At 44.9% G+C, this 26,605-nt stretch overlaps 1 protein-coding gene across 4 annotated transcripts in view; it reads right to left on the reverse strand.

The window, feature by feature from the left end:
• Positions 1-26,605, reverse strand: part of ST8SIA5 (ST8 alpha-N-acetyl-neuraminide alpha-2,8-sialyltransferase 5) — a 73,691-nt gene that overhangs the window by 34,772 nt on the left and 12,314 nt on the right. For 2 of the 4 annotated variants that reach the window (XM_074952327.1, XM_074952326.1), the window contains exon 2: positions 14,247-14,354. The exons of the other annotated variants lie outside the window; for them this stretch is intronic. In XM_074952327.1, coding sequence (XP_074808428.1) covers positions 14,247-14,354 — 108 coding nt within the window. The remainder of the gene's footprint in view (positions 1-14,246; positions 14,355-26,605) is intronic. 4 annotated transcript variants of the gene reach the window in all.

The following is a 26,605-nucleotide window of genomic DNA, read 5'->3' on the forward strand; positions in this document are numbered from 1 at the left end:
CTGTGTTAACAGCATGCCTGGTAAATAAGAAAAGTGGCGGACTGAAAAAAATCAATAGACCAAAATTGGTGTGTGGAAAATTAGCCCAAACTGGTAAAGAGAATAATAAGAGGAAAGACTACTCCACCCACCACTCCCTTTTGGGTTCCTTAAAAGAAAACCTCATGGGGAAAAATTAAGCAGCAGCAGCTGTCGGCCAAAAATGCTGGTGACTAAAAGAAAAGCAGAAAGGTGCAAGCTTCACCATCGTAGCTGCTACTCCCGTCTCCTGAAACCCTAGAGTCCACCACAACGCCACTGGCCCTTCTTTGTCCTGGGCCTGAGCAATGCCCTGACCAGTCCCAGCCAGTCAAAGGGACCCCAATGACATCGCCACCTTCACTGGCTCTGGCAAAATCCCAGATGTGAAACTAGGTGTGTGTCCTTATCCTTCCTTCCCTTATTTCTTTGCTTTCCTATCCTTCGCCTTTTGCCTTCTCTCTAATAAGAGCCTGGCCTAGCAGGCCAAGCCTGTCTATTTTGCAACACTGCTGTAGGCCTGTACCCAGAAAGGCAGTAAAAAACAATGCCCCACACAGCCTACTGCTGGTGAACCTTTGCTGGGTCTCGGAGTGGCTCATAAAACCATGTGCCAGGCCTGTGTTTTAAGCAGTGTTGTTGCAGCCATGTTGGTCCCAAGTCCCAGGTGGGTGAGGTGATAGCTTTTATTAGACCAACTTCTGTTGGTGAGAGAGAAGCTTTCAAGCTACACAGGGTATGTCCACACTGCAATTAGTCACCTCTAGCTGGCCCGTGCCAGCTGGCTCAGGCTGATGGGGCTCAGGCTAAGGGGCTGTCCAACTGTGGTGTGCGATGAGGTTCAACTCACCACTGTGGCACCTCCTGCTGGCTGTCCTGGGGATTCGCTCTGTACATCAGTGTGCCCTCTACTGGTGATATCTCAGCACCGTCACTTCTGCTCCTGGGACCCACATCACTCCCAAGACTACAGCATCCTCTTCATGACACAGCCCTCCGGCTGTGCCACACTCCATGTTCCCCCCACCCGGGGGACAGTATCGCAGTCCCAGTCCAGCCACTTCCTCAGTGGCAAGTGGCGGGGGGGGGGGGGGAGAGACCCAGGCCTGCCCACTACTCTGGGTCCCAGCTCAGGGACCCTGTGACTGGCTGCCACCTGCTGCGTCACCTCCGACTCGTCTGTAGATCTCCCTGGGCCACTTCCCCACGGCCCCAGCACCCTTTTTGCCCTTGCCTCAGGGCCTCAGCCTGCAGATCTCTGCAGCCTGCCAGGAGCTGCCTTTAGCTCCCTGAGTCTCTGCCTGCAGCACCGCTCTGCCCAGGGTGCTGGCTGCCCTCCGCCTGCCAGTCAGCCAGTCCTCCTCAAGCTCCAGGGAGTGACTGAAGCTGCTCTGCTCTTATATGGGCCAGCCCAGCCCTGATTGCCTGCTCATCACAGCCTCTCTCTGATTGGCTGCCTCCTGTGCAGCCTCCCAAGGGCTCTATTAACCTCTTATGAGTCAGTGTGGGGCAGATGCCCCACCACATGACGTAGACGGTCAGGCTTGGGCTCTAGCCCGAGCACTGGGACACTCCCACCTTGCAGGGTTCAACTGGTCATAGAACTGGTCCTTGATATCAGAAGACAAGGTGAGTGCTGGGGCATACACACTCACAAGGTTGGCTGGGCCTTCAGATGTGAACAAACATAGTGCCAAAGTTCTCTCTGATCCATTCGTAGGTGGCTCAATCATCCCCAGAAGTGAGTTCTTGATGGCAAATCCCACTCCATGCTCTTGCATTTCTTCTGTGCTTTTTCCCTGCCAGAAAAATGTGTAGTCATTTTCTCTGAGAGAGCCACATGATGCTAGCCGGGTTTCTTGGAGGGATGGGATATCCACATTGAGTTGTTTCAGCTTGTCATTGATCATGGCAGTTTTACATGCGTCTTTGATCTGCTGAAGGTCCTTAGATAATCCAGTTGTCACGGTGTGAATGTTCCAGCACCCTGTCTTTAAGGATGTTTTCTTTCTTTTACTTGATTTGCCTGGTGCGTTGGTTACAATCCACTTTTCGTGTCATAAAACTAAGCTCCAAGCACCCACTGAAGCAGGCAAACTGTGGTGGGACAACACCCTATTGTCTGGGGGTTGCCCAGTTTTATGGCAGGCGATAGTGGTGTAAGGGGACTGTTGCCCCCTTACTAACATTCAGTGGGGGTGTTTTGGTTTTCTAGCTCCCAGTACTAAAAAGGCGGAAGGGTCGATGGGGAATCAGAACCCTGAGACTGACAGCCCCCAGGAACAATAGGGAGAGGCCAATGCTCCAGGTCAGCCTGAATGACAGGGCGAGCAGGCTAATCAGGGAGTCAGGAGGCCAGGGAGGTCCCGTCCTCCTCCATGTGAGCTGGCTTTGCCTGGGTCAGACAGACAGAGTGGGGCCGAGCTAAAGAGAAAGCAGGGACCCGAGCTAAGCTGGGGAGCAGAGCTGTGCCGGATCCAGAGGGACCAGAAAAGCAGCCCAGAGAGAGCAGACCCTGTCCTGGGAGCAGAGCTGCAGCCCCAAAGCCAGAGGCACAGCCCAGAGAGAGCAGACTTGCCCTGGGAGCAGAGCTGCAGCAACCAGAGCCAGAAGGGCCAGAAAAGCAGCCCACGAAGCAGGTCAGTGCTGGGAGCAGTCACAGAAGCAGCCTGCAGATCAGACCTGTCCTGGGAGCAGAGCTGCAGCAACCAGAGCCAGAGGGGCCAGAGAAGCAGCCCAGGGAGCTGGAGGCAGAGCAGCAGCAGCAGTGCAGAGACAGAGCGGTGGAGCTGGGGCTGGAGCAGTCCGGAGCTGGGTGTGGTGAGCAGCTGGGGAGACCGAGGGGGACCCTGGGCAGCGGGCCCAGCACAGAGAGATGCCTCAGCCAACAGGCTCTGCAGGCCAGGCTTGGATCGTAACCCCGACAGGGCGGGGGTGACACTGGGAAGAAGGGTCCTACCACCTAGAGCCTGAGAGCGTGCGGCCACCACCAGAGCAAGTGTCCAACCCACAGCATCCCTGCAGCACAGCCAGGGCCTGAGCAGGAGGCCTGGGACTTACAAGGAGCAGACTGTGAACTGCCCAGACATTCCAGAGACACTGTTTGTGATGTTCCCTGCCACAGAGCGGGGTGATGTGTTTCCTTTAACCTTTCCCATTCTTCCTTATTCTTTTTAAATTTAATTGTTGATTAAATAACTTGCATTTGCTTTCAATTGTATGTAATGGTCAGTGGGTCAGAGAAGTGCCCAGTGCAGAGAGAGTACCCCGGAGTGGGGACACCCTAGCCCCTGTCCTAGGTGACCACAGCAGAGTTGGGGGTCGAGCCCCCCAGGAATCCTGGGCCCAGCCTTGTTGGGGTTACAAGGACTCTGCCAGACAGGAAAGTGGAAGGGGAGTCCTCAAGGGCAGGGAGGCCACTGGGTAAAGGAAGTGGGAGCGAGGACTCAGATCCTTTCGCTAGCCCACTTCACCGGGGTAGTGCAGAAGCCAGGAAAGTTCCCCACAAGAGTGGGGCTATTCCCCCACTTACAGTTGTCCAGTGAGATTCGCTGATCTCTCCCACCGTCGGAGGCAGCCCCTGGCACTCAACTCTACACCAATTGAGTAAGAGCTTAGAACCAGTGACTGCTGCCTCCCGTGTTTGGTCGATGTTCGAGGTGAAGCTGGAGTACCTCTCCAGGGCACAAGCCTGGGCAAATGATATGGAGGCCCTGAGTTGCTCATGCATCAGGACCCCACTCTTAGCATCACCAGTAAAATCCATAGGAGAGGAAGAACCAATATATGAGTCGAAAGAATAGTAAATATGGCAGGCGACCAGCTTGGCTTAATGGTGAAATCCTAGCGGATCTTAAACATAAAAAAGAAGCTTACAAGAAGTGGAAGGTTGGACATATGACCAGGGAAGAGTATAAAAATATTGCTCGGGCATGTAGGAAAGATATCAGGAGGGCCAAATCACACCTGGAGCTGCAGCTAGCAAGAGATGTCAAGAGTAACAAGAAGGGTTTCTTCAGGTATGTTGGCAACAAGAAGAAAGCCAAGGAAAGTGTGGGCCCCTTACTGAATGAGGGAGGCAACCTAGTGACAGAGGATGTGGAAAAAGCTAATGTACTCAATGCTTTTTTTGCCTCTGTTTTCACTAACAAGGTCAGCTCCCAGACTGCTGCGCTGGGCATCACAGAATGGGGAAGAGATGGCCAGCCCTCTGTGGAGATAGAGGTGGTTAGGGACTATTTAGAAAAGCTGGACGTGCACAAGTCCATGGGGCCGGACGAGTTGCATCCGAGAGTGCTGAAGGAATTGGCGGCTGTGATTGCAGAGCCCTTGGCCATTATCTTTGAAAACTCGTGGCGAATGGGGGAAGTCCCGGATGACTGGAAAAAGGCTAATGTAGTGCCAATCTTTAAAAAAGGGAAGAAGGAGGATCCTGGGAACTACAGGCCAGTCAGCCTCACCTCAGTCCCTGGAAAAATCATGGAGCAGGTCCTCAAAGAATCAATCCTGAAGTACTTACATGAGAGGAAAGTGATCAGGAACAGTCAGCATGGATTCACCAAGGGAAGGTCATGCCTGACTAATCTAATCGCCTTTTATGATGAGATTACTGGTTCTGTGGATGAAGGGAAAGCAGTGGATGTATTGTTTCTTGACTTTAGCAAAGCTTTTGACACGGTCTCCCACAGTATTCTTGTCAGCAAGTTAAGGAAGTATGGGCTGGATGAATGCACTATAAGGTGGGTAGAAAGCTGGCTAGATTGTCGGGCTCAACGGGTAGTGATCAATGGCTCCATGTCTAGTTGGCAGCCGGTGTCAAGTGGAGTGCCCCAGGGGTCGGTCCTGGGGCCGGTTTTGTTCAATATCTTCATAAATGATCTGGAGGATGGTGTGGATTGCACTCTCAGCAAATTTGCGGATGATACTAAACTGGGAGGAGTGGTAGATACGCTGGAGGGGAGGGATAGGATACAGAAGGACCTAGACAAATTGGAGGATTGGGCCAAAAGAAATCTGATGAGGTTCAATAAGGATAAGTGCAGGGTCCTGCACTTAGGATGGAAGAATCCAATGCACCGCTACAGACTAGGGACCGAATGGCTAGGCAGCAGTTCTGCAGAAAAGGACCTAGGGGTGACAGTGGACGAGAAGCTGGATATGAGTCAACAGTGTGCCCTTGTTGCCAAGAAGGCCAATGGCATTTTGGGATGTATAAGTAGGGGCATAGCGAGCAGATCGAGGGACGTGATCGTTCCCCTCTATTCGACACTGGTGAGGCCTCATCTGGAGTACTGTGTCCAGTTTTGGGCCCCACACTACAAGAAGGATGTGGATAAATTGGAGAGAGTCCAGCGAAGGGCAACAAAAATGATTAGGGGTCTAGAGTACATGACTTATGAGGAGAGGCTGAGGGAGCTGGGATTGTTTAGTCTGCAGAAGAGAAGAATGAGGGGGGATTTGATAGCTGCTTTCAACTACCTGAAAGGGGGTTCCAAAGAGGATGGCTCTAGACTGTTCTCAATGGTAGCAGATGACAGAACGAGGAGTAATGGTCTCAAGTTGCAATGGGGGAGGTTTAGATTGGATATTAGGAAAAACTTTTTCACTAAGAGGGTGGTGAAACACTGGAATGCGTTACCTAGGGAGGTGGTAGAATCTCCTTCCTTGGAAGTTTTTAAGGTCAGGCTTGACAAAGCCCTGGCTGGGATGATTTAACTGGGAATTGGTCCTGCTTCGAGCAGGGGGTTGGACTAGATGACCTTCTGGGGTCCCTTCCAACCCTGATATTCTATGATTCTATGATATCTGGTACCCGATCCGCTGAAGATACTAAAATGTTAGTACCTGACCACCTCTGGGGCTCCACTCCAAATATTCTGTCTAAGTTTACTCTCATCGTCTTCCATTCTCCTGAATTCACCCACAAGGCACTGGGGCTTTTTTGTCAGGGGTTGCTCCCTTAGCCTTACACCCTTCCGGACTACCCACAAGACAGTGGGTTTGATGAGCCACAGAGAATACCATCTACTCTGGTAAGCAGGCGTAGCCTGACCTGACAGAGTAAGTAATAATAGCACTAATAAAAATTAAGAGCAGTGGCAACAGTAAGGGCTACGGATGGGTGAACGTGTTTGGAAAGAAGAGCACTGACAGACTATGACACTGGAAAGAATTTGGGGTAATGGTAGATAGCCAACTTAACATAAGCTCCCAAGGTGCTACTGTAGCTAAGAGGCTGAGCACTATTCTCAAGTGTATACACAGGGGAACAGGGACACTGGAACAATTTTTATAGTAGGGGTGCTGAGAGCCACTGAACCAAACTGTAAACCCTGTATATAATGGATATCACTTCAATCCAGGGGGAAGGGGGGAGATGGGGGCAACACCACCAGCACCCTTAGTCCCAGCACCCATGCAGAGGAATATCAACTGGAGTAGGGAGATCATGTTACCTCTATATGGCTTTGGGGAGACCATTACTGAAATACTGTATCCAGTTCGGGGGGGGGGGTCCCACTCTTCAAAAAGGATATTGAAAAATTGGAAAGGGTTCAGAAAAGTGCTACAAGAATGAGTCAAGGATTGGAAGAGACATACCTAATAAGATTGAGCTTCTTAAGTCTCACACCTTTCATTTACCCAAGAGAAGGTTAAGAGGTGATTTCATCCTGGTCTACATGTACGTAAATGGGGAAGAGATTTTTGATGGCATATGGCTCTTTACATAGGCGCCGACTTCCTCGGTTCCCAGGGGGTGCACTAACCCCCTTCTGCCGCAGACCCCACCACCACTTCTCCCCTTGCCCCAGACTCCACCCTGCCTCTTCTCACCCTCCACTCCATCCCCGCCTCTTCTCCCCCCTCTCCCAGCGCCTCCTGCACACTGCTGAACAGCTGATTGCGGTGGGTGGGAGGCGCTGGGAGGACGGAGCTGATTCGCAGGGCCCGCCAGCGGGTTGTGCGGGAGGTGCTGATCCGCGGGGCTGCTGGTGGGTGCTGAGCACCCACTATTTTTTCCTTGTGGGTGCTCCACCCCTGGAGCACCCATGGAGTTGGCGTTTATGGCTCTTTTATCTAGTAGAACAAGGCATAATGAGATCCAATGACTGGAACCTGAAACTAGACAGATGCAGACTAGAAATAAGTCATGCATTTTTAACAGTGAGGGTAATTAGCAATTGGAACAGTTTACTGAGGGATGCACTCAATTCTCCATCACTTGAAGTCTTTACATCAAGACTGAATATCTGTGTAAAAGATACACTATCACTCAAAACAGAAATTACAGGCTTATTGCAGAAATTACTAGGTGAGGTTCTGTGGCCTGTGTTATACAGGAGGTCAGATTAGATGATTATAATGGTCCCTTCAGACCTTAAAAATCTGTGAATCTCCGAACCTTCACTAGTTTTTAGAACCAAACCTTTTATGAGGTTCTGAAATGTTTGGCTAACTTAGTTCTCCTCCATTTCCACAAGCTTCTCCACTTTCAGATTAGAGACTGCATCTGAAGTGCCAAGATACCTATAGGAAGGCTGGTTTCAGAGTAGCAGCCGTGTTAGTCTGTATTCGCAAAAAGAAAAGGAGTACTTGTGGCACCTTAGAGACTAACAAATGTGTTTGAGCATAAGCTTTCGTGAGCTACAAATGCATCCGATAAAGTGAGCTGTAGCTCACAAAAGTTTATGCTCAAATACATTTGTTTGTCTCTAAGGTGCCACGAGAACTCCTTCTCTTTATAGGAAGACTGTTCCCATGAGATATTTTGCCCAGTTTTCCAAATTTTAGGTGTTCAGTCAAGCATCCAAAAATTCAGATGCTTCCCCACACTGGACCTGAATTCCCAAACTGTGGATGTGTGCTTATCACTAAGAGGGGCCTCTAGCTTTTAGCTACTAATCTGCACCACAGGGTATGCACTGATGATGACCCTAGTCTTATGCATCCCCACCCGAGTGAATCTTAGGGTTTGTACACACTAGCGCTTACTTTGATACAACTTAAGTCGCTCAGGAGTGTGGAAAAGCTGAGCAACTGCCCTGAGCAACGTATGGCACACCAACCTAAGTGCTGGTGTGCACGGTGCTATGTTAGCGGGAGATGCTCTCCCACCAACAAAGCTCAGGGAAGCGGAGTTATTGAGCCAACGGGAGAGATCTCTCCTGCCAGCAGAGAGCACTAGCCATGCTACATCCGCACAGCTAAATCAGTACAGCTGCGCCACGGTAGCGATTCTAGCGTAGACTAGCCCTTGGAGATGTTCATGGTTCTTCCTGTTGGATTTCAGGGATGTCTCCATTCTGGAATCCTGTGAGAAAGCCCCATGACATCTGCAGACAATTGACACATCTGCACAATTAGGATTATGATGGTCATTCCAGGGGATGCCATCTTCACCACTACTATCTCTTCCTGTCTGTGTCCTCCTGGCAAGAGATCTCATCTCCTGTTCAGTAGAATTCTGATTTTGACCTCCTCCTCAATTTGATACACTGCTCATTTGGGATTTAGCACTATTTAGCTCAGCTGCTCAATATGCTTATCACAGACAATATAGATGGTAATTGACCTAAGGTCTAGTCCTGCCATTGCAGAATCGTTCCTTACAGTATATTCTCCTGCATCTGCATGGTCACTTCGAACCTATACTTACACCTACATTGTAGCAGTGGTAGGAGTATCATCAGGAACTAAAAAAAGCAGTCCTTGAGGAAGCATCAAAAGTTCAGACTAGTAGCCCATTGTTTGTCTACTCATCCAGAGTAAACCCTCCCTGCAGAGGACACTATGTAACAGTACTGATAAGAATACCACAGCCTCCAAACTTTCAGGGTCATCTTACATGGTTATTGACTGCTCTGAGAGGGACTTCTGGTAATATCAACCGTAACATGGATTGTCATGTTTTCTCTTCGGAAGGCATGCCCAGGATACAATGTGTCAAAATAATGTCTTTAATTTTTGGAAATGGAGAGGCTTTGGTCTCTTTTTGCTTTCTAGGGTGATGCATCAAGACCACATCAGCTCCTTTGTGACACGCAGTGATGGGGGATGCTGCAGGGAAACCTATTTTAATTCCATCCTTCCAGAACGCTCTCATTTTGAATACACTGCTGTTTGCTTATTTTAATCAAGTTCATTCCCATCACTCGGATTGAAATAAGCAGCTGATCTTGTTGTCCATATGACCCATATGGGAGGGGGGGGGTTATCAGAGCACATGGCAAATCTTATAACATCAATCACTATGCCTGAACAATATTATTTTTTGTTTCCCTTTTTAGCATCGCAAGCGATACCTTGGGCTCTTCCTGTTCTCTCTCATGAAGAATTTTGGCCCCTTCTCTATTAAGAGCCAAGTCCAGCAAGGTGAGCCACTACCCTTTACTACTATCCTCGCCAAGGAGATTTGAGGGCTCACGCCCTAAGTATGTTGCTATAAAAGGCAGGAATATGTCAGATGCACCCATCTACCTACATTACAACAGGTCTTTAAAGGGTCTGTTGGGCCAGGGCTGGGTCTAAAGTCAGTATTGCTAGAATGTATATTTGCACTTCGGATGACACCCTTATTGGTTAGTAATCATTTATTTTAAAAATAATTAAATAGCAAACACAGACGGCAGTGTGCAAATATACTGTATGATTAGGACCCTACCAAATTCACGGACATGAAAAAACACATCATGGAGTGTGAAATCTGATCTCCCCTGTGGGACATGGGTATTGCGGGAGATGGGGGCTCCTACCATGCGCTGGGCTCCAGCTGCTAGTCCTGGCCGGGCTGGGGAGGGACAGGACTTCCTCTTTCCCTGCAGGGGCTGCTCCTGAATCAGGGTCAGACCCATCTCCGGGAACCGGCTACAGGAAGCGCCGCGGCTGCTGGCTGGGAGCCCAGCTCTGAAGGCAGTGCAGAAGTGATGACCCCCCCATACCCTGCGACCTTATTTCTGTGCTGCATACACAGACACATTATTTATATACATCATAGAGCTCTGCATTTGTCAGAGGTGTGTTAGTTTTATATCATTATAATAATATCTGTTCAAAGTGATATAAATATTTACATAAACACTTTACAAGGAAGTGACACTCTCTGATAAACTACAGACTATGCGATAAATCGCATTTACTATGCACCTTTGACCACCTCACCTACCTTGTGCTCATTAGACACCTTCCCAAGGATTTACATATAGAATTAAAATCAACACACCTCAGACCAATGTAATTTAGGCAGCAAGTTCCAAACTTGGTAGAAAGAATGAATCGTTTTTGTGGCTGGCAGTTTTTAATAAATATCAGCAGTGTAAAGATGCTCAGAGTTTTGGAGTGTTCGGATAAATCCCTGGAAAGTCTAGTGAGCAGAGGGCAGATGAGGTGGCCAAAGGGGCCTGGTAAATGCAATTTATCAACTAGCTCTGCAAGTCATCATATGGTATCGCCTCCAGGTATTTCATACATATAGTTCTTATTTCTGTATTTTCAATTTACAGTCACATATGATGTGGGCATATGCATACTAATATATTTTTGAGAGAGGGACTTACCCACAACACAAAATCCTAATCCCCCAACTCTACAAACATTCACACATGCATTTGGCATTGGACTTCAGTGGGGTTTGAAATCCAGATCTGACTTGTACATTTACAGCCTGTTTGTATAACAGGCTGAATCTGAACTGAGACACTAACTTTTGCAGGAGTAAGCAGGTTGAAAATCAGATCCAAATTCTTAATCTCAGATGTATCTGTTTTCCTTATAACTACTTTGAACAACATAGTCTAGAGTTCTCGCTCTCCAACCCAACAATAAAGGATAGTCCAACTGCAAGCCAAGGAAAGTGTGGGCCCCTTACTGAATGAGGGAGGCAACCTAGTGACAGAGGATGTGGAAAAAGCTAATGTGCTCAATGCTTTTTTTGCCTCTGTCTTCACTAACAAGGACAGCTCCCAGACTGCTGCGCTGGGCATCGCAACATGGGGAGTAGATGGCCAGCCCTCTGTGGAGAAAGAGGTGGTTAGGGACTACTTAGAAAAGCTGGACGTGCACAAGTCCATGGGGCCGGACGAGTTGCATCCGAGAGTGCTAAAGGAATTGGCGGATGTGATTGCAGAGCCATTGGCCATTATCTTTGAAAACTCGTGGCGAACGGGGGAAGTCCCAGATGACTGGAAAAAGGCTAATGTAGTGCCCATCTTTAAAAAAGGGAAGAAGGAGGATCCTGGGAACTACAGGCCAGTCAGCCTCACCTCAGTCCCCGGAAAAATCATGGAGCAGGTCCTCAAGGAATCAATCCTGAAGCACTTACACGAAAGGAAAGTGATCAGGAACAGTCAGCATGGATTCACCAAGGGAAGGTCATGCCTGACTAATCTAATCGCCTTCTATGATGAGATTACTGATTCTGTGGATGAAGGGAAAGCAGTGGATGTATTGTTTCTTGACTTTAGCAAAGCTTTTGACACGGTCTCCCACAGTATTCTTGTCAGCAAGTTAAAGAAGTATGGGCTGGATGAATGTACTATAAGGTGGGTAGAAAGTTGGCTAGATTGTCGGGCTCAACGGGTAGTGATCAATGGCTCCATGTCTAGTTGGCAGCCGGTGTCAAGTGGAGTGCCCCAGGGGTCGGTCCTGGGGCCGGTTTTGTTCAATATCTTCATAAATGATCTGGAGGATGGTGTGGATTGCACTCTCAGCAAATTTGCGGATGATACTAAACTGGGAGGAGTGGTAGATACGCTGGAGGGCAGAGATAGGATACAGAGGGACCTAGACAAATTGGAGGACTGGGCCAAAAGAAACCTGATGAGGGTCAATAAGGATAAGTGCAGGGTCCTGCACTTAGGACTGAAGAACCCAATGCACCGCTACAGACTAGGGACCAAATGGCTAGGCAGCAGTTCTGCGGAAAAGGACCTAGGGGTGGCAGTGGCCGAGAAGCTGGATATGAGTCAGTAGTGTGCCCTTGTTGCCAAGAAGGCCAATGGCATTTTGGGATGTATAAGTAGGGGCATAGCGAGCAGATCGAGGGACGTGATCGTTCCCCTCTATTCGACATTGGTGAGGCCTCATCTGGAGTACTGTGTCCAGTTTTGGGCCCCACACTACAAGAAGGATGTGGATAAATTGGAGAGAGTCCAGCGAAGGGCAACAAAAATGATTAGGGGTCTGGAACACATGACTTATGAGGAGAGGCTGAGGGAACTGGGATTGTTTAGTCTGCAGAAGAGAAGAATGAGGGGGGATTTGATAGCTGCTTTCAACTACCTGAGAGGTGGTTCCAGAGAGGATGGTTCTAGACTATTCTCAGTGGTAGAAGAGGACAGGACAAGGAGTAATGGTCTCAAGTTGCAGTGGGGGAGGTTTAGGTTGGATATTAGGAAAAACTTTTTCACTAGGAGGGTGGTGAAACACTGGAATGCGTTACCTAGGGAGGTGGTAGAATCTCCTTCCTTGGAAGTTTTTAAGGTCAGGCTTGACAAAGCCTTGGCTGGGATGATTTGATTGGGGATTGGTCCTGCTTTGAGCAGGGGGTTGGACTAGATGACCTCCTGAGGTCCCTTCCAACCCTGATATTCTATGATTCTATGATTCTATGATCTATCAAGGGTGCTTAGGGGAGGGAAATCTCTATCTTTATTAATTCTCAGCACGAAGATTTCTTTCTTTGTGTCTCATGCTGTTTTCTCTTATGTCAAGTGCCCACACTGAAGACTTGGCATATGTGGACTGTAAATATATACACAAAGAATATAAAAAAGATCAATACAACAAATGAAATTAAAAAATATGTAAACCAAATATTTTAGTCCATGGGCTAAAAATGCAGTTATGTTGGTTCTTTTCACAAAGGCTCCCTTGTCTAGTTAAACAGAATGAGCGACTGGTAGCACTGATATGGTATCATATTACAGCTCAGGGATCCCTAACAGGAATTGCAGAGCTGCTTTAGTTGAGTGCGACTGTATGATTTTGGCAGGCCAGCCTTTGTACTTCCGTTTGTCTTTCAAATGCTGTCAGCTCCCTAGCTGTAGTGGGGTATTGGTTACTGAAATACTTTATGATAATATTTCACACAGAGAGTTTAATTTATCCAGACACTCTAGTGTTGTATTTATACCCAGGAAATAGATCTGACCTGTTTTTTTTTATTATTACATTTTTCGCTTAACTGTGTTTCTAAGAGCTTCCCTTCTATATACTTCAGTTGCATCTGAAGAAGTGTTTTTTTACCCACGAAAGCTTATGCCCAAATAAATCCGTTAGTCTTTAAGGTGCCACCAACAACAACACTTGTCGTTTTTGTGGATACAGACTAACACAGCTACCCCACCCCAATACCTTCTATATACTGTACCTGATGCTGCAAGATGTTCATCACCCTCAATTCCCTTTGAAGTCAGTGGGAGTTGAGGGCAGCCCGATGTTGGATAACAGCATGATTTGGCCAACAGCATGATTTGACCTCAAGACCAATAGCACTAAATACGTAAAGAATATTGCTTGAGCTAAATAAATAAGTCCACTAGCTGGGAACAGTAACAGATTCATTAATCTCTTATAGGGACCAGCCTCTGAGGTTGGGGGAAATAACACAGACCCACATTCTCCTGAGGACAGTCTCAGTATTGACCCCAGTCCTGCAACTGGATCTGTGCAGGTGAATCATTTTCCTTGTCAATGGGGTCTTCATGGAAACAAGGATTGGTCCATGTGAACCTGATAGCAGAGTTGGGGCCCAAATTGGTTAAATCACCTTATAATACAAACTGTGTTTCATTTAACCACCAACTATAAATATACTGCTTTTAGCAATCGATTAATAAACAATGGGAGTAGATTAGGGCACCGGCATTTCTTCCAAAAAACTTAAAACAACACCTCTACGGTAAAACTTTTGGGGATTTCAATTGATTTTCTTTAAGAAAAAAGAGTTTTCAAAATAGAGTAAATAAAGGGAATAGTAACATCTTGGCAGAATGATTTTTTTTCTATTAGGCACCCTAACAATTCTACTACAGGGAATTACAATGTATATATATATAGCTATATAAATATCGAGGGCTAGGTTCACAAGTATGCCCTCGATGCTTTGCATCACAGAGTGGCCTGGTGAATCTGGCCCCTGTTATATATGCTGTTGCCCCCAGTTTGTACAAAGAGAGATCTACATCGATTGGAGTTCTCCCCTCCAAAGTCATTCTCTTGTGTGTTTGTACCTGGTGCCTGTGTCACTGCCACTCTTCATTGCTCCATCATCCGTGAAATTAAAGGTCCCGGTCCAATTTGCCAATTCCTCTCCACTCTGCCAGCTAAACTGCAGCCCTCTAATAAGAAAATGAGGCAGTTGATAGTTCATGTCATTCATTTGATTAATTCTTTCAGCATGTGTTCTGTTGTCCATTTCTTGATACAGCAGATATGAGACATTCACCAAAAGGAGGGAGAGGGGGGTTAAATTAAAAAATTAAAATATCAAGCGCCATGACTCATTGTTTTATTATTGTTAATAGTTATGGTTGGAGCTTTCACTTTGCTCAGCCTGATTTTGCTAAACACAAAACAAAAACCTGTGGAATTAAAAGGCCAAATTGTCAAAGATAAGCACCTGGGTTATGCATGCAAAATAAGTGTACAATGACCAAGTAGGTAATTTCATACAGAGAGAGACAGGTGTGTGTGAAACCAGATGATTGTATGTGCAAAGAGCTTTGAAACTTGGCTCAGTTTCAATTTGGACCCACAGGTTTAAAAATGACGGAATTTAGATGTCTCTGATTTGTGGGCCAGGCTGGAAGAAGATTTGAGAATCCCTTCCCTGTCATTATTTATGACATCTGATTGCTTGCCTAAGTCACATGGTATTGTTTCCATTCCCTGATTGGAGAACTGAAGTGTTATAAACAAATATGAGCCATTGCTGCTGCAAGTGGTGCAAACACTCATCATGACAGTAGGCAGTTTTCTTAAAGCTCCAACTCTGGGAACCACGTACGTATGTGAGAATCTCAGCTTCCATTTTAAAAAAAGATTTCTGGCCCTCATGGTTCTGGAGCAAAGCTTGAGAACATGAGCCGAGAGCTCCCCAAAGGTTCAAAAGCCAGCAGCCCAAGAAAAAGAACCATGATTTTTAAGCCAATCCTATGATTTGGGGGGCCTCACTCACGATTTTTGAACACTTGGGGTGACAATACTGTTTTCCCAATAAAGTTGTTTACCAGCATGGGCTGGCTGGATAGTGTAGAAGTTGAGCTGTGTTGTAATGAGGGAACAGGTTGTCAGCTGATTTCTCAGGAAATTAAAGGCATTTAGATGTAGGGGGGTTGTTTGGTTGATGATAAGCGGGAGGAAGTGATCCATCTATGTCCTTTTACCAGTGTAATTGACAGCTGTTATCTGCACAGGAAGTGAATTAGGAAGAAGGAACTGCCTGAGACATGTAAATGAAGGATTTTCTTCCTTCCAGAAGCAGAGAAGGAGGACAACTCCAGTTGTTCTCTGGCCTTGCACCAGGTATGTGTTTTTCTAAAAGATGTGCCTAGGGATTATTCTGGGGAAGTTCTATGGTTTGTGTCATACAGGAGGTCAGATTAGATGATCACAATGGTCCCTTCTGGCCTAGGAATTTAGGAATCTATATGATAGCAGTTTACTTGTTCCAGATGGGGAAAATTTGTGGGCGGGCACATACTTTCTATCTTGTTATAGGTGTTCTAAGGCACTAGTAAATTCCAGTCAGATCTCTGGCACTAATTTCTGCTAAATACCTAGTGCGCCAAAGTAGCAGTATTTCACAAAATGAATAGCACACAGTGAATAGCCAGAGTTTGTCTACCACAAATACTCTTTCTCGCCAGCTAATGTGGATGATGTTAAGATGAACAGCCATCCCCCAAACATCTGTGTAAACAAAAGCCCATTTGTGCAAATAGCAAATAAGAAGGGAAACAAACACGGTCAAACCAAACGGCCAGGTGGAGTTCAAACAAATGTTCACAAGCTTGTTCTTGCAGCATGTGGGTAGCTCCACTGTTGCCTCTCTTTATCTGCAACAAAGTGTTTGCGACATGACCTACTAGTAGGTGTTGGTTCAGTGGTTCCTACTTGTGTTAGTGCAGGCTAGTATGGCAAACTAGCCTCCTCCCACCTACCTTGATTATGAGCCTCTTGCAGGGCACAGCTGCATGGCCATAGTCCACCTCCAACCTATCTATTGTGTGTGCTAGCCTGCAATGGAGGTTGGGCTGCTGGGAATCATGTGACTATCATGTAGCTTTGGCTTTCCAAAAAACTCCAGTTCGAAACTACTATAGTAGTCTGATATAGTATTTAAAGGGTCTGTTGCCAGCATGCTGCTAATTATGTCATATACTCATAATATACTAAGGATAAATTTGAGTATCCATCATGCAGATATCACACTGCTCATTGCAATGATTATTATTAATTTGTTTGGCACTATAATCCAAAGGCACCAGCCAAGATCAGATGCCCAGTGTGCTAGACACCATACTTTTCCTAGACTAGTTGGCTCTGCAGGTAATGGCAGTCACAGCCAAAATGTAAATACAAAATCCTTTATGAAATGATAACATGTCATTCCCTCTGTAACAATAACTCTGTTTACAGACATCTTGGAATAAAGACCAACGGCCTATAAGTAACTGAATGTGTCCCATTGACTTTCCAAAGATAAACAGAAATATTTAGCCAGTGCTAAAGTGTATGCTGAGTTATCATGAAGTAAGACCAGGTTGTAGAGCAAATTTAGAGTTTGCATTCATTTTGGATGGCGCTACTATAATGGCCAGTTTAGACAGTTGCCTGGCAGGGGAAAACCAGTATATAAAATGTGATCCATCCATTCTGCTCTCTCTCCACCAAAGCGCCCTGGCATCAAAAGGGATCATTCTAATTCCTCCATGTAGCACATTAAAAGAGAGACGATCCAATGAAAAAAAAAGTTGCTTTCTTGAGCCCCACTCCTGCAACAAAACCCATTAACGTGTCCCTTTATTCCCAAGTGGAGAATCATGGAAGTCAATGGGAAATCTGCACAGGTGTAAGAGCCCACTTCCAGATTCGGATATGTGCTCAGGAGCTTGGACCATCTCCCATCTGGTTTCCATTCTGCAAACAGAACTTTCTGAGAAAGGCCATGTGCATATTTCTGTGTGGCATGTTAGAGTAAAGCAGGCATGAGAAAGCTTTCACTCCTGCTGACTACTTTAAATTTTGTGCCTGTTGGAATAAATACTTGTTATTCTCTTCCAGGTTCCTCAGTCCAGCAGATTGGTGACTGCACTTTATGGCTTTAAAGAGTTTTGATTTAAATTTAAACCACTGTCAAATGTGTCTGATTGTATATCCTCTAAAAAGTTATTTTGAATTAATGAAGGCAGTAGTGAACAAGAAGATGGAGTAATAGTGAGACAAATAGTCTCGGTGCTTTCATAGAGCTGAGTTGACATTTGGATTTAGGCTCCATTTGGCAAGTTCAGATTCACATAAACATTTGCAAGCTGAAGTAGAAGGTCGCTCATCTAGATGTATAATTCGTATCGGTGTGGCCCTTATACATGACCCTTCCTGTGCCATAGCTAAAATTCAGACAGATGGATTTCAGATCATTGAAAAACACTTTAAAAATGTGAAGCAAAATTCTGCCCTCTCGTGCATCTCTACACAGCACATAACTTCTCGGAGAAAAGCAGAAGAAATGCTCAAATGCTCAGACAGGAGGATGTGTTCATAAAGGAAATGATAATTCAACGCTATAATACCCTCTTCTCAGGCCTCATTTGGAATACACCATGCAGCAATTGAGGCATGAAGTTTAAAGCACGGCATTCACATTTTGGAAAAGATCCAAGAGGAGATCAGCAAGGGAATGGAAGGTATGTATATCTTATGAGGAAAGGCTTCACATGCTTAGCCTGAAATGGCAGAGAAGAGATCTAATTAAGATACACACATACCTAAGGAGCGCAACTAAGGGTCTGGTTATGAATCTGTTCTCTCTTCATGGTAAGGACAAGCCACAAGGTTGTGAGCTGAGTTTAAGGAGAGAAAAAATGTCAAGGTAGGTGTCAGGATCCCTCACTAAGGAGGGAGTGACACATGGAACCATTCAAGAATTTAACGACGTATAGAGCTATACTACCACTCAAGAAGATACATTACAGCAATCCTAGGACTACTTGCAAGGAGGAATACGGGTATGCAGGATCGGGTCCATGCCTTTGTAATGTATTTTCTGGAGTTCTATTATAACTCTATATTTCATAATAGAACTATTCTTATGAGTAAGGCAACTTCCATAAACAACAAATTGCAAGGAAAACTAAGGGTGAGATTTTTCAAAAGCTCTCTGCCTTGGCCTAACTCTGCTCCTATCAAAATCAGTAGGAGTTTTACCATTGACTTCAAAAAGAGCAGAGTGAGGCCAATGCTTCAGAATCTCAGCTTTAGTTTTTAAGAAGTTTTTAAAAGGTCCTTGTGGTTGTGAAGAAAACCTTGAAAACATGAACTAAGGGTTTGTCTCTAGATGGAGAATTAACACTAAACAAACTGGGATGTAAATCTACAGTGTACTAGCTTACCATGCACCAATCGGTGGTGTGGACCATGCTACCATGCACTAAAAGTTCCGTAGCGCACTTTGATCCACTGCTGTTTGAAGTGGGAATAGATCAAAGTGCGCTACGGAACTTTTAGTGTGAGGTAGCAAGGTCCACACCGCTACTTAGCTCATGGTAAGCTACTGCACTGTAGATTTATACCCTGGCTTGCTGCACACTAACTGTCCATATAGACAAGACCAAAATGTAAATTGACGCAGCGCTTTCTGCCTGAATCTGCAGACAGCTTGAAACAATGGCTCTGAGATGTGCGAACCACCCCACCAATCTATCTCATTGGGGTATTAATTCAAAAGCCTAACAACAACACTTAAAAAGTCAGCATTAACGATTTTGTTGCTTATCATCTTAGTGGCTGGAGTGAGGAAAAGGTAAGATAAGCCTCTGGAATTGAAAGTTGCCAGAGGAAGAAATGCACTGGGGTGAGGGCGGGAGAAGGAAGAAAGAAACAAGAAGAGAAGAAACAAGAAAAGAGGATGGGGAAGGAAGGGAAAGTGGAGGCAGAAATAGTGGCCTAATATGTAATTGGGACAGAGAATCAAATATTCAAAAACAGCCTCCCAAGATATGTCTGCACTTTTTTGTGGCTGCAAATGATGGCTTTATGATTATAAAATATCATCTCCCCCTTAAATTAGCATATTTTCCCACTGCTTGATGCTGAACATGACAATAAAAATCTCGAACAAATAACAATGATAATTAAGACCTTCGTTACTACATAAATGCCATATCTTGCCCTTGATCTTTGTGAAAAATCTCTCCTTGATATCAGAGGAAGTTCTACTGTGGATGGAAGGGAGTGCATGATCCTAATTTAGAGGCCAACTCACAGGCAACAATTCACCATGGAGTATGACCCTCTCGACAGACTGAGTTTTACAGACTTGCACTAGAAAGTAGTCACAAGTCAGCTCCCTTAAACAAAGAAGACTTGAAGTTTTCAGGCCAGTAAATGTCAATAGCAATGTTTTGGCCTTAATCAGTAGCTACAAGGATTGAGCTAGTGTGTGGTTGAATGAACACTGAAGTAATGTGAAAATAATGGGAAAACAGAAAATTAATCAGGCTGCATAATTCTGGAGGGCCTGTCAAGGGTGGTGTCAGAAAGCAGCAGGCAGCCTAGCAAAAAGCCCCTTGCGAAAATCCAAATAAGAAACCACTACTGCCTGAACTGAGGTTTTAGTAGCAGGAGAGGTCAAATAATCATGGGTTTCTGAAATATTGCATGAGCAAGACCAAGCAAGTGAATGAACTAAGATAAGGAATTTAGGATCCATATAATCATCTCATCAGATTACAGAGGTTCCATCTCAGGGCAGCTCTGAAGGTACAATATGGATGCAAGATATCTGGTTAAAGTTCAGCTCAAACAAGAGAGAAGATTCTGAAGGGCTTCACCTGGTCCCTGATGGCCCTATCCTTGCCCTAAACAGAAGGATGGTCCTAATCATTCGTGCAGCTCCTGCACTGATCTGTCCACTACTGATCACAGTCTAAATAATTACCTCTTTGTCATTGGAGTGTCATAGGGCAGATCAGGACAAACAAATGAAGAACTGATTAACCATCTGAAAGCTCAGCATTCATTTCCAAGAAGGTCAGAATAGCAATGAAGGCTCCATGCAAACTAGTCGGGGGAGACTAGAAGACCCCAAACACCTCTAATGTCAACCAGTCCCAAGAAATCTCCAGCTCACTTGTTTCTTCTCAGGATGAGGGGTATTTACCATGATTTGTCAGGCTGACATCCCCATTATCTGTTGTACTGCAGTTACCCTAGAGAGGGTGAATAAACTCAAAGGCAAGCATCAATGGACTGAACCCAATGTCATTTAATGCCTGTAAGCAAACCTGAAACCTGACTAAGTCTGCTGATCCCACACATGGTCTGGCGAAGGGTAACACTGAAGTTAGAAGATAATCCCACCCCCCAGTAAGGGGAACTTTATCCCTGACAGGAGGAGAAATCAGTGTGTTTCACACTTCTCCCAATGTCTTCCTGTCTCTCTCTCTTCACTGCCTTTTCTCTTACTCTCATTCCTTGCTTATCTTCTACATGCTTATCTTCTATCTCAAGTCCTTACTTGAGGCAGAATTATCTAGTAGTCAGACACTGGGAGTGGAAACCAGAGAGCTCTGCCTTTCTAACACCAGCTGTGCTACAGATTCACTTTGTAGCCTTAGGAAAGTCACTTCATCACTCTGTACCTCAGTTTCCCCAAACCTAAAATTGGGATCATAAAATCTACCCTGCTGGGAGGAGGGTTGAAGATTCATTAATTAATGTTCATAATGTGACATTACACCCCATATTAATAGAAATATTGTTATGATACGAATATGGCATAATTTTTATGCAAGATGGCTCATGTGAGGTATCATTGAAAAGGTAATGATCTAGTGAATGTGAATTATCCAATTTGTATACATGTATCATTTCTGTATCTGAGGTTAGGAATATTGACTTTGTAACAATTACAACTGTGTGTGTATTTGGGGGAACACCCACCCACAGTAGGCAATCAGCCTGAATGAGCCATTTAAGAAGGACAGTAGAACTTTGGAGATACTAATCTCCCACCATCCTGAAAAACTTCCTGGGATGTTGCTTTGACACTGCAGAGTCATCTAAGGGATGTCCCATGGTATGGAGTACCACCTTGAACACTGCTGGTATTTTTCCACTGGAAACAAAGGGTTCCCACCTTATGTAAATTCTATTTAAGGCTGGGGAGTAAGGCAAACAGGAGTCTTTTCCATTGCCTCCCCATCCAAGAAGGAAGATTGCTAAAAACACCTGAAAGGAAAGGCAGGGGCTGAGTCCATGCTGAGACAAGGGTCCAGTCTGTAAAGAGAAATAGCTGGAACTCTAAGCTATAGAAACTCTGCAACCTGTCTAAAACAACATTTAGGGTGAGAAATTATTTTCTTGAGTGTATTAAGTTTAGTTTTAATGTTTTGTTTTATTTGCTCAGTAATCTGCTTTGTTCTGTTTGCTATCCCCTATAATCACTTAAAATTTTACCTTTTGTAGTTAAGAAACTTATTTCTTGTTTATTTCGAAACCCAGTTTGTGTGATTCATATCGGGGGGGTAGGGGGGCATAAAGCTGTGCATATCTCTCTCCACATTGAGAGAGAGGGTGAATTTTAATGAGCATGCACTGTGCAGATCTTTCTATAGTGCGCAAGACAATATTATTTTGGGTTTATACCCCAAAGGAGATGTTCACATGAGTTCTGGGCAATCCCCAAGCTGATTCCTCCCACACAGAGCTGATCTCAGTGTCTCTGTGTCCATTTGCAGCTGGGTGTGTCCCTACCTGTGTGTGTGTGCTGGAGAAGGCTTGAGGGCCTGGCACAGTGGAACAGGGTGAGGAAACCCAGGCTCACGGAAAGGGTGGGCTCAGTGAGATCCCAGCACATTAGGTGACACCCCGGAAGGGGGGTCCAATCCGTCACACGTAGTATGCCCTTTGAAAGTGCAATGTGTATTCCTGGCTCGTTAACGGATTTCCCATGTGATCTTAGACAAGTCAGGTGGTCCAATCTCTCTGACCTCAGTCCCACATCTGTAAAATAAGAAGAATACCTGCCTAGTTCACAGGGGTGCTGTAAGGATACACCCATTAATGACTCTGGGCTGCTCGAATACTGTGCAGATAAGGGCTAAAGAAAAAACTATTGAAATAAATGAGGGAGGAGGAATTGCTTGAAGAGATGGACTGAAGTGGGAGAGAAAGGGAGTTTGCTAGATGCGGGGGATAGTATGGTAAAAAATACAAAACAGAAGTGAGGACATGAGACAATGGAGACAACAACAAGGTAAGAGGGTTGGGAGGAGAGCCGAGATCAAGGTTTGCTTTCCATATGGGGCAAGTTTGCTTTGTGTGACATCCCATTTGCTTAAAGATAGGAAACAAAGGGTAGGTATAAATGGTCAGTTTTCAGAATGGAGAGAGGTGAATAGTGGTGTCCCCCAGGGGCCTGTTCTGGGACCAGTCCTATTCAACATTCATAACTGATCTGGAAAAGTGGGTAAACAGTGAGGTGGCAAAATTTGCAGATGATACAAAAATACTAAAGATAGTTAAGACCCAGACAGACTGTGAAGAGCTATAAAAAGATCTCTCAAAACTGGGTGACTAGGCAACAAAATGGTAGATGAAATTTAATGTTGATAAATATAAAGTCTTAGAAAGCATACCCCAACTATACATATAAAATGAAGGGGTCTAAATTAGCTGTTACCGCTCAAGAAAGAGATCTTGGAATCACTGTGGGTAGTTCTCTGAAATCATCCACTCAGTGTGCAGCGACAGTCAAAAACGTGAACAGAATGCTGAGAATAGTTAAAAAAGAGTTAGATAATAGGACAGAAAATATCATGTTGCCTCTATATAAATCCATGGTACACCCACATCTTGAATACTGTGTGCAGATGTGGTCACTCCATCTCAACAAAGATATGTTGGAATTGGAAAAGGTTCAGAAAAGGGCAACAAAAATTATTAGGGGTATGGAATGGCTTCTGTATGAGGAGAGATTAATAAGACTGGGACTTTTCAGCTTGGAAAAGAGACGCTAAGGGGAGATATGATAGAGGTCTATAAAATCATGACTGGTGTAGAGAAAGTAGATAAGGAAATGCTGTTTACTACTTCTCATAACACAAGAACTAGGGGTCACCAAATTAAATTAATATGCAGCAGGTTTAAAACAAATAAAAGGAAATATTTCTTCACACAACGCACAGGCAACCTGTGGAATTCCTTGCCAGAGGATGTTGTGAAGGCCAAGACCATAACAGGGTTCAAAAATGAACTAGATAAGTTCATGGAGGATAGGTCCATCAATGGCTATTAGCCAGGATGGGCAGGAATGGTGTCCCTAGCCTCTGTTTGCCAGAAGCTGGGAATGGGTGACAGGGGATGGATCACTTGATGATTACCTCTTCTGTTGATTCTCTCTGGGGCACCTAGCACTGGCCACTGCTGGAAGACAGGATACTGGGCTAGATGGACCTTTGGTCTGACCCAGCAGGGCCATTCTTATGTTCTTATGTGCCACGAGACCTGCAGTGTCCAAACAGCGTAGACAGGGCTTGACTTTTACAGTTTCATCCGCAAGGAATAATTAGGACTAAAGTGAAACTTAAAAGGAGACAGTGTAGGGACAGTGAATGTCAGGGCAGAACATTACAGAGGGGTGAGGGAAAGGCTGAATGAACTGGAATGGTTTAAAGCAACAGAGGGTAAGGACATGCTGGGGAAACAGGACATTAAGTCCACAGCATGCGTAGGGGTTCTATGGGCTACTGAGCAATAAATACACTTGAAAATAGGAAATAAAAAAGGCAATGCAAAAAGCAATCAAGGGTAAGATTCAGCCACAACTGAAGTAAAAATTACAAAGCTTTACACACACATTAGGACTGGGCAGATCCCTGACTGGAGTTAACACAGTATAAAGATGATCAGGAAAATAAAATCAGGTCAAGAAGAAAAGAAAGATGCTGGTGCGCTGAGAATATCTGTAACTGTAATCTGTGGTTACTGACCCCTGTCATGTGACAGGGGCATTAACTTTAGGGCCAGTTCCTAGTCACTTGACTTGACTGAGAGAGGCAAATACTCTTGTCATCATAGAATATCAGGGTTAGAAGGGACCTCAGGAGGTCATCTAGTCCAACCCCCTGCTCAAAGCAGGACCAATCCCCAATTTTTGCCCCAGATCCCTAAATGGTCCCCTCAAGGATTGAACTCACAACCTGGGTTTAACAGGCCAATGCTCAAACCACTGAGTTATCCCACCCCCCAATTGGAGATTGCTATTCCAATGGGCAGTATGGCCCAGATCCTCAAAGGAATTTAGGTGCCTAACTTGCATTGATTTCAATTAGGATCTGGGCCTACACGCACCCACAGTATTGTCAATTCCCAGTATTCAAAAATCACAAATCAGGGTGCCTCAAAATTAAGAGATTGGCCTAAAGATCAAGAGATTTTTGAAAATAATAGCTGTGGGTTCGTTTTCATTACCAACCGGTGTCTGAGCACAGCGTTCGTGTTTTCAAACTTTTCTCTGCAACCATGAGAACTAGCAACTCCCTTTTTTCAATGAAAGCTGAGATTTCTGCATAATCACATGACTCCAAGGACTGGGGCTTTAAGAAAAACGCCAAATACAGTGAGACTCATGAAAAAAAACCCGGAAGAGTTGGCAACACTGGTTAACATTGGCAACCCCACACATTCAAAAATGAACATGCAGTGAATGCAGGGAGAGGGTAATGGGCAGGAGACTGCGTCGGAACAAGAAGGCAGAATATGAGTAGTGATGGACGCTGCCGGGTGCAGGGATGGGGGATAGAGAGAGAATAGAGATAAAGGAGCGGAACGGAGAGGGACCAAATGGCAGCTGCCCCATCACAAGGATCAGGACATGGTAAGTGGATCCTCCACTTTTGCAAATGCAGTTAAGATTGAATTTTGACCCTGTCCACATACCAACTTCCAGACAACTTCCAGCTAAAGGTTCAAAAATAGAAGACAAATTAAAATGGATGTCCTTTTTAAAAATATCATTTTAAGCCAATTTCATGATTTTGGGAGGGTCTAGCTAATGGTTTTTGATTGCTTGGGGTTTGTAATACAGCACCATCACTCTGCCATCAGTTACATGCATGCAACTCCAACTGACTTCAGCCAGGTTTGCATGCAAACAACAGAGAATGGATAGAATTTGTCCCATATTTATAAGGCCCTTCATTTTCAGGGGGCTTTTTAAACCAAAAAAATCCCAAGTTTTACAAAAGCTACTATTTGTTTTTTAAAGATTTTCACCTGAATTTTGGACCACTCAAGTACATGAAAATATGATTATGTTGAGAAAATACATTACACTAGGCAGATGTATTTATGTTAATAGTAAATTAGTCTAGAGCATATCCACACCACAAAATTAAGTTGACCGCTGCAGTAATTCCATTGCTTGTCCGTGTCTATGCGTTGTTCCTTGTGTCGGCAGTATGCGTTCTCACCAGGAGCACTTGCACCAATTGAACTGTCAGTGTGGGGCATTGTGGGATGGCTTCTGAACGCCAGCAACAGTCAATGTAAGCAACACAGTGTCTACACTGACACTGCATCAACCTAACTACATCAACATTGACTCTACCCCGCTTCTGGAGGTGGTGTTAAGTCAGGATAGCTGGCGAGTTACATCAGCGGGAGCGAAATATTAGTATAGACAATTACAGAGCTAGGTCAACATAAGCTGCCTTGCGTCAAACTAAGTCTGTAGCATAGGCCAGGGCCAAGTGTAAATGTGAGGCTGTCTGTTAAAGTAAGGCAATGTAGTGGAAGATACACAAACATGTGTATATACTCTTACTTTCCTCTATTTATTGCTTTGTTTCTGTCCTGATGTCCCCCAATATTAACCCTGATATCTACCCAGAAAAAGGCGCACTTAATTTTTTGGACCAATTTTCACTGTTTTTTTTTTTTATTTTAAAATAATCACTGATAAATCCCCTAGAAATTTAAAAATAAAATAAAAACCAAAAATGAAGGGCCTGGCATATTTTTTAAGTAAAGTATTGAAGAGGAGCTATTTGAGTGGTCAAAGGATTGGCCTTGATACCAATAGCAGAAGCAGTTAACGCAGAAAGCAGGGGACTACTGGAGTACCATAAGGAACAGAACTTGGTTTTAATTTGTTCACTATATTACTTAATAGGCTGAAGGTATGAGCCTGCCTCAGGGTATCAAAATGTGCTGGTGTTACAATGCTGGAGTCACCAGTGCAAAGAATAAGACCCAAAATTGAAATTACTCTAAGGATCATGGGTAGGTACTGTGTGTGGTTATTCAGTTTGGCAATGACCTGTTTAAGATAATAAGGCTATGAATAAAGTAAGTCAACAGCCAA

This window comes from Natator depressus, chromosome 5, assembly GCF_965152275.1.
Source record: "Natator depressus isolate rNatDep1 chromosome 5, rNatDep2.hap1, whole genome shotgun sequence".
Taxonomy (NCBI): Eukaryota; Metazoa; Chordata; order Testudines; family Cheloniidae; genus Natator; species Natator depressus.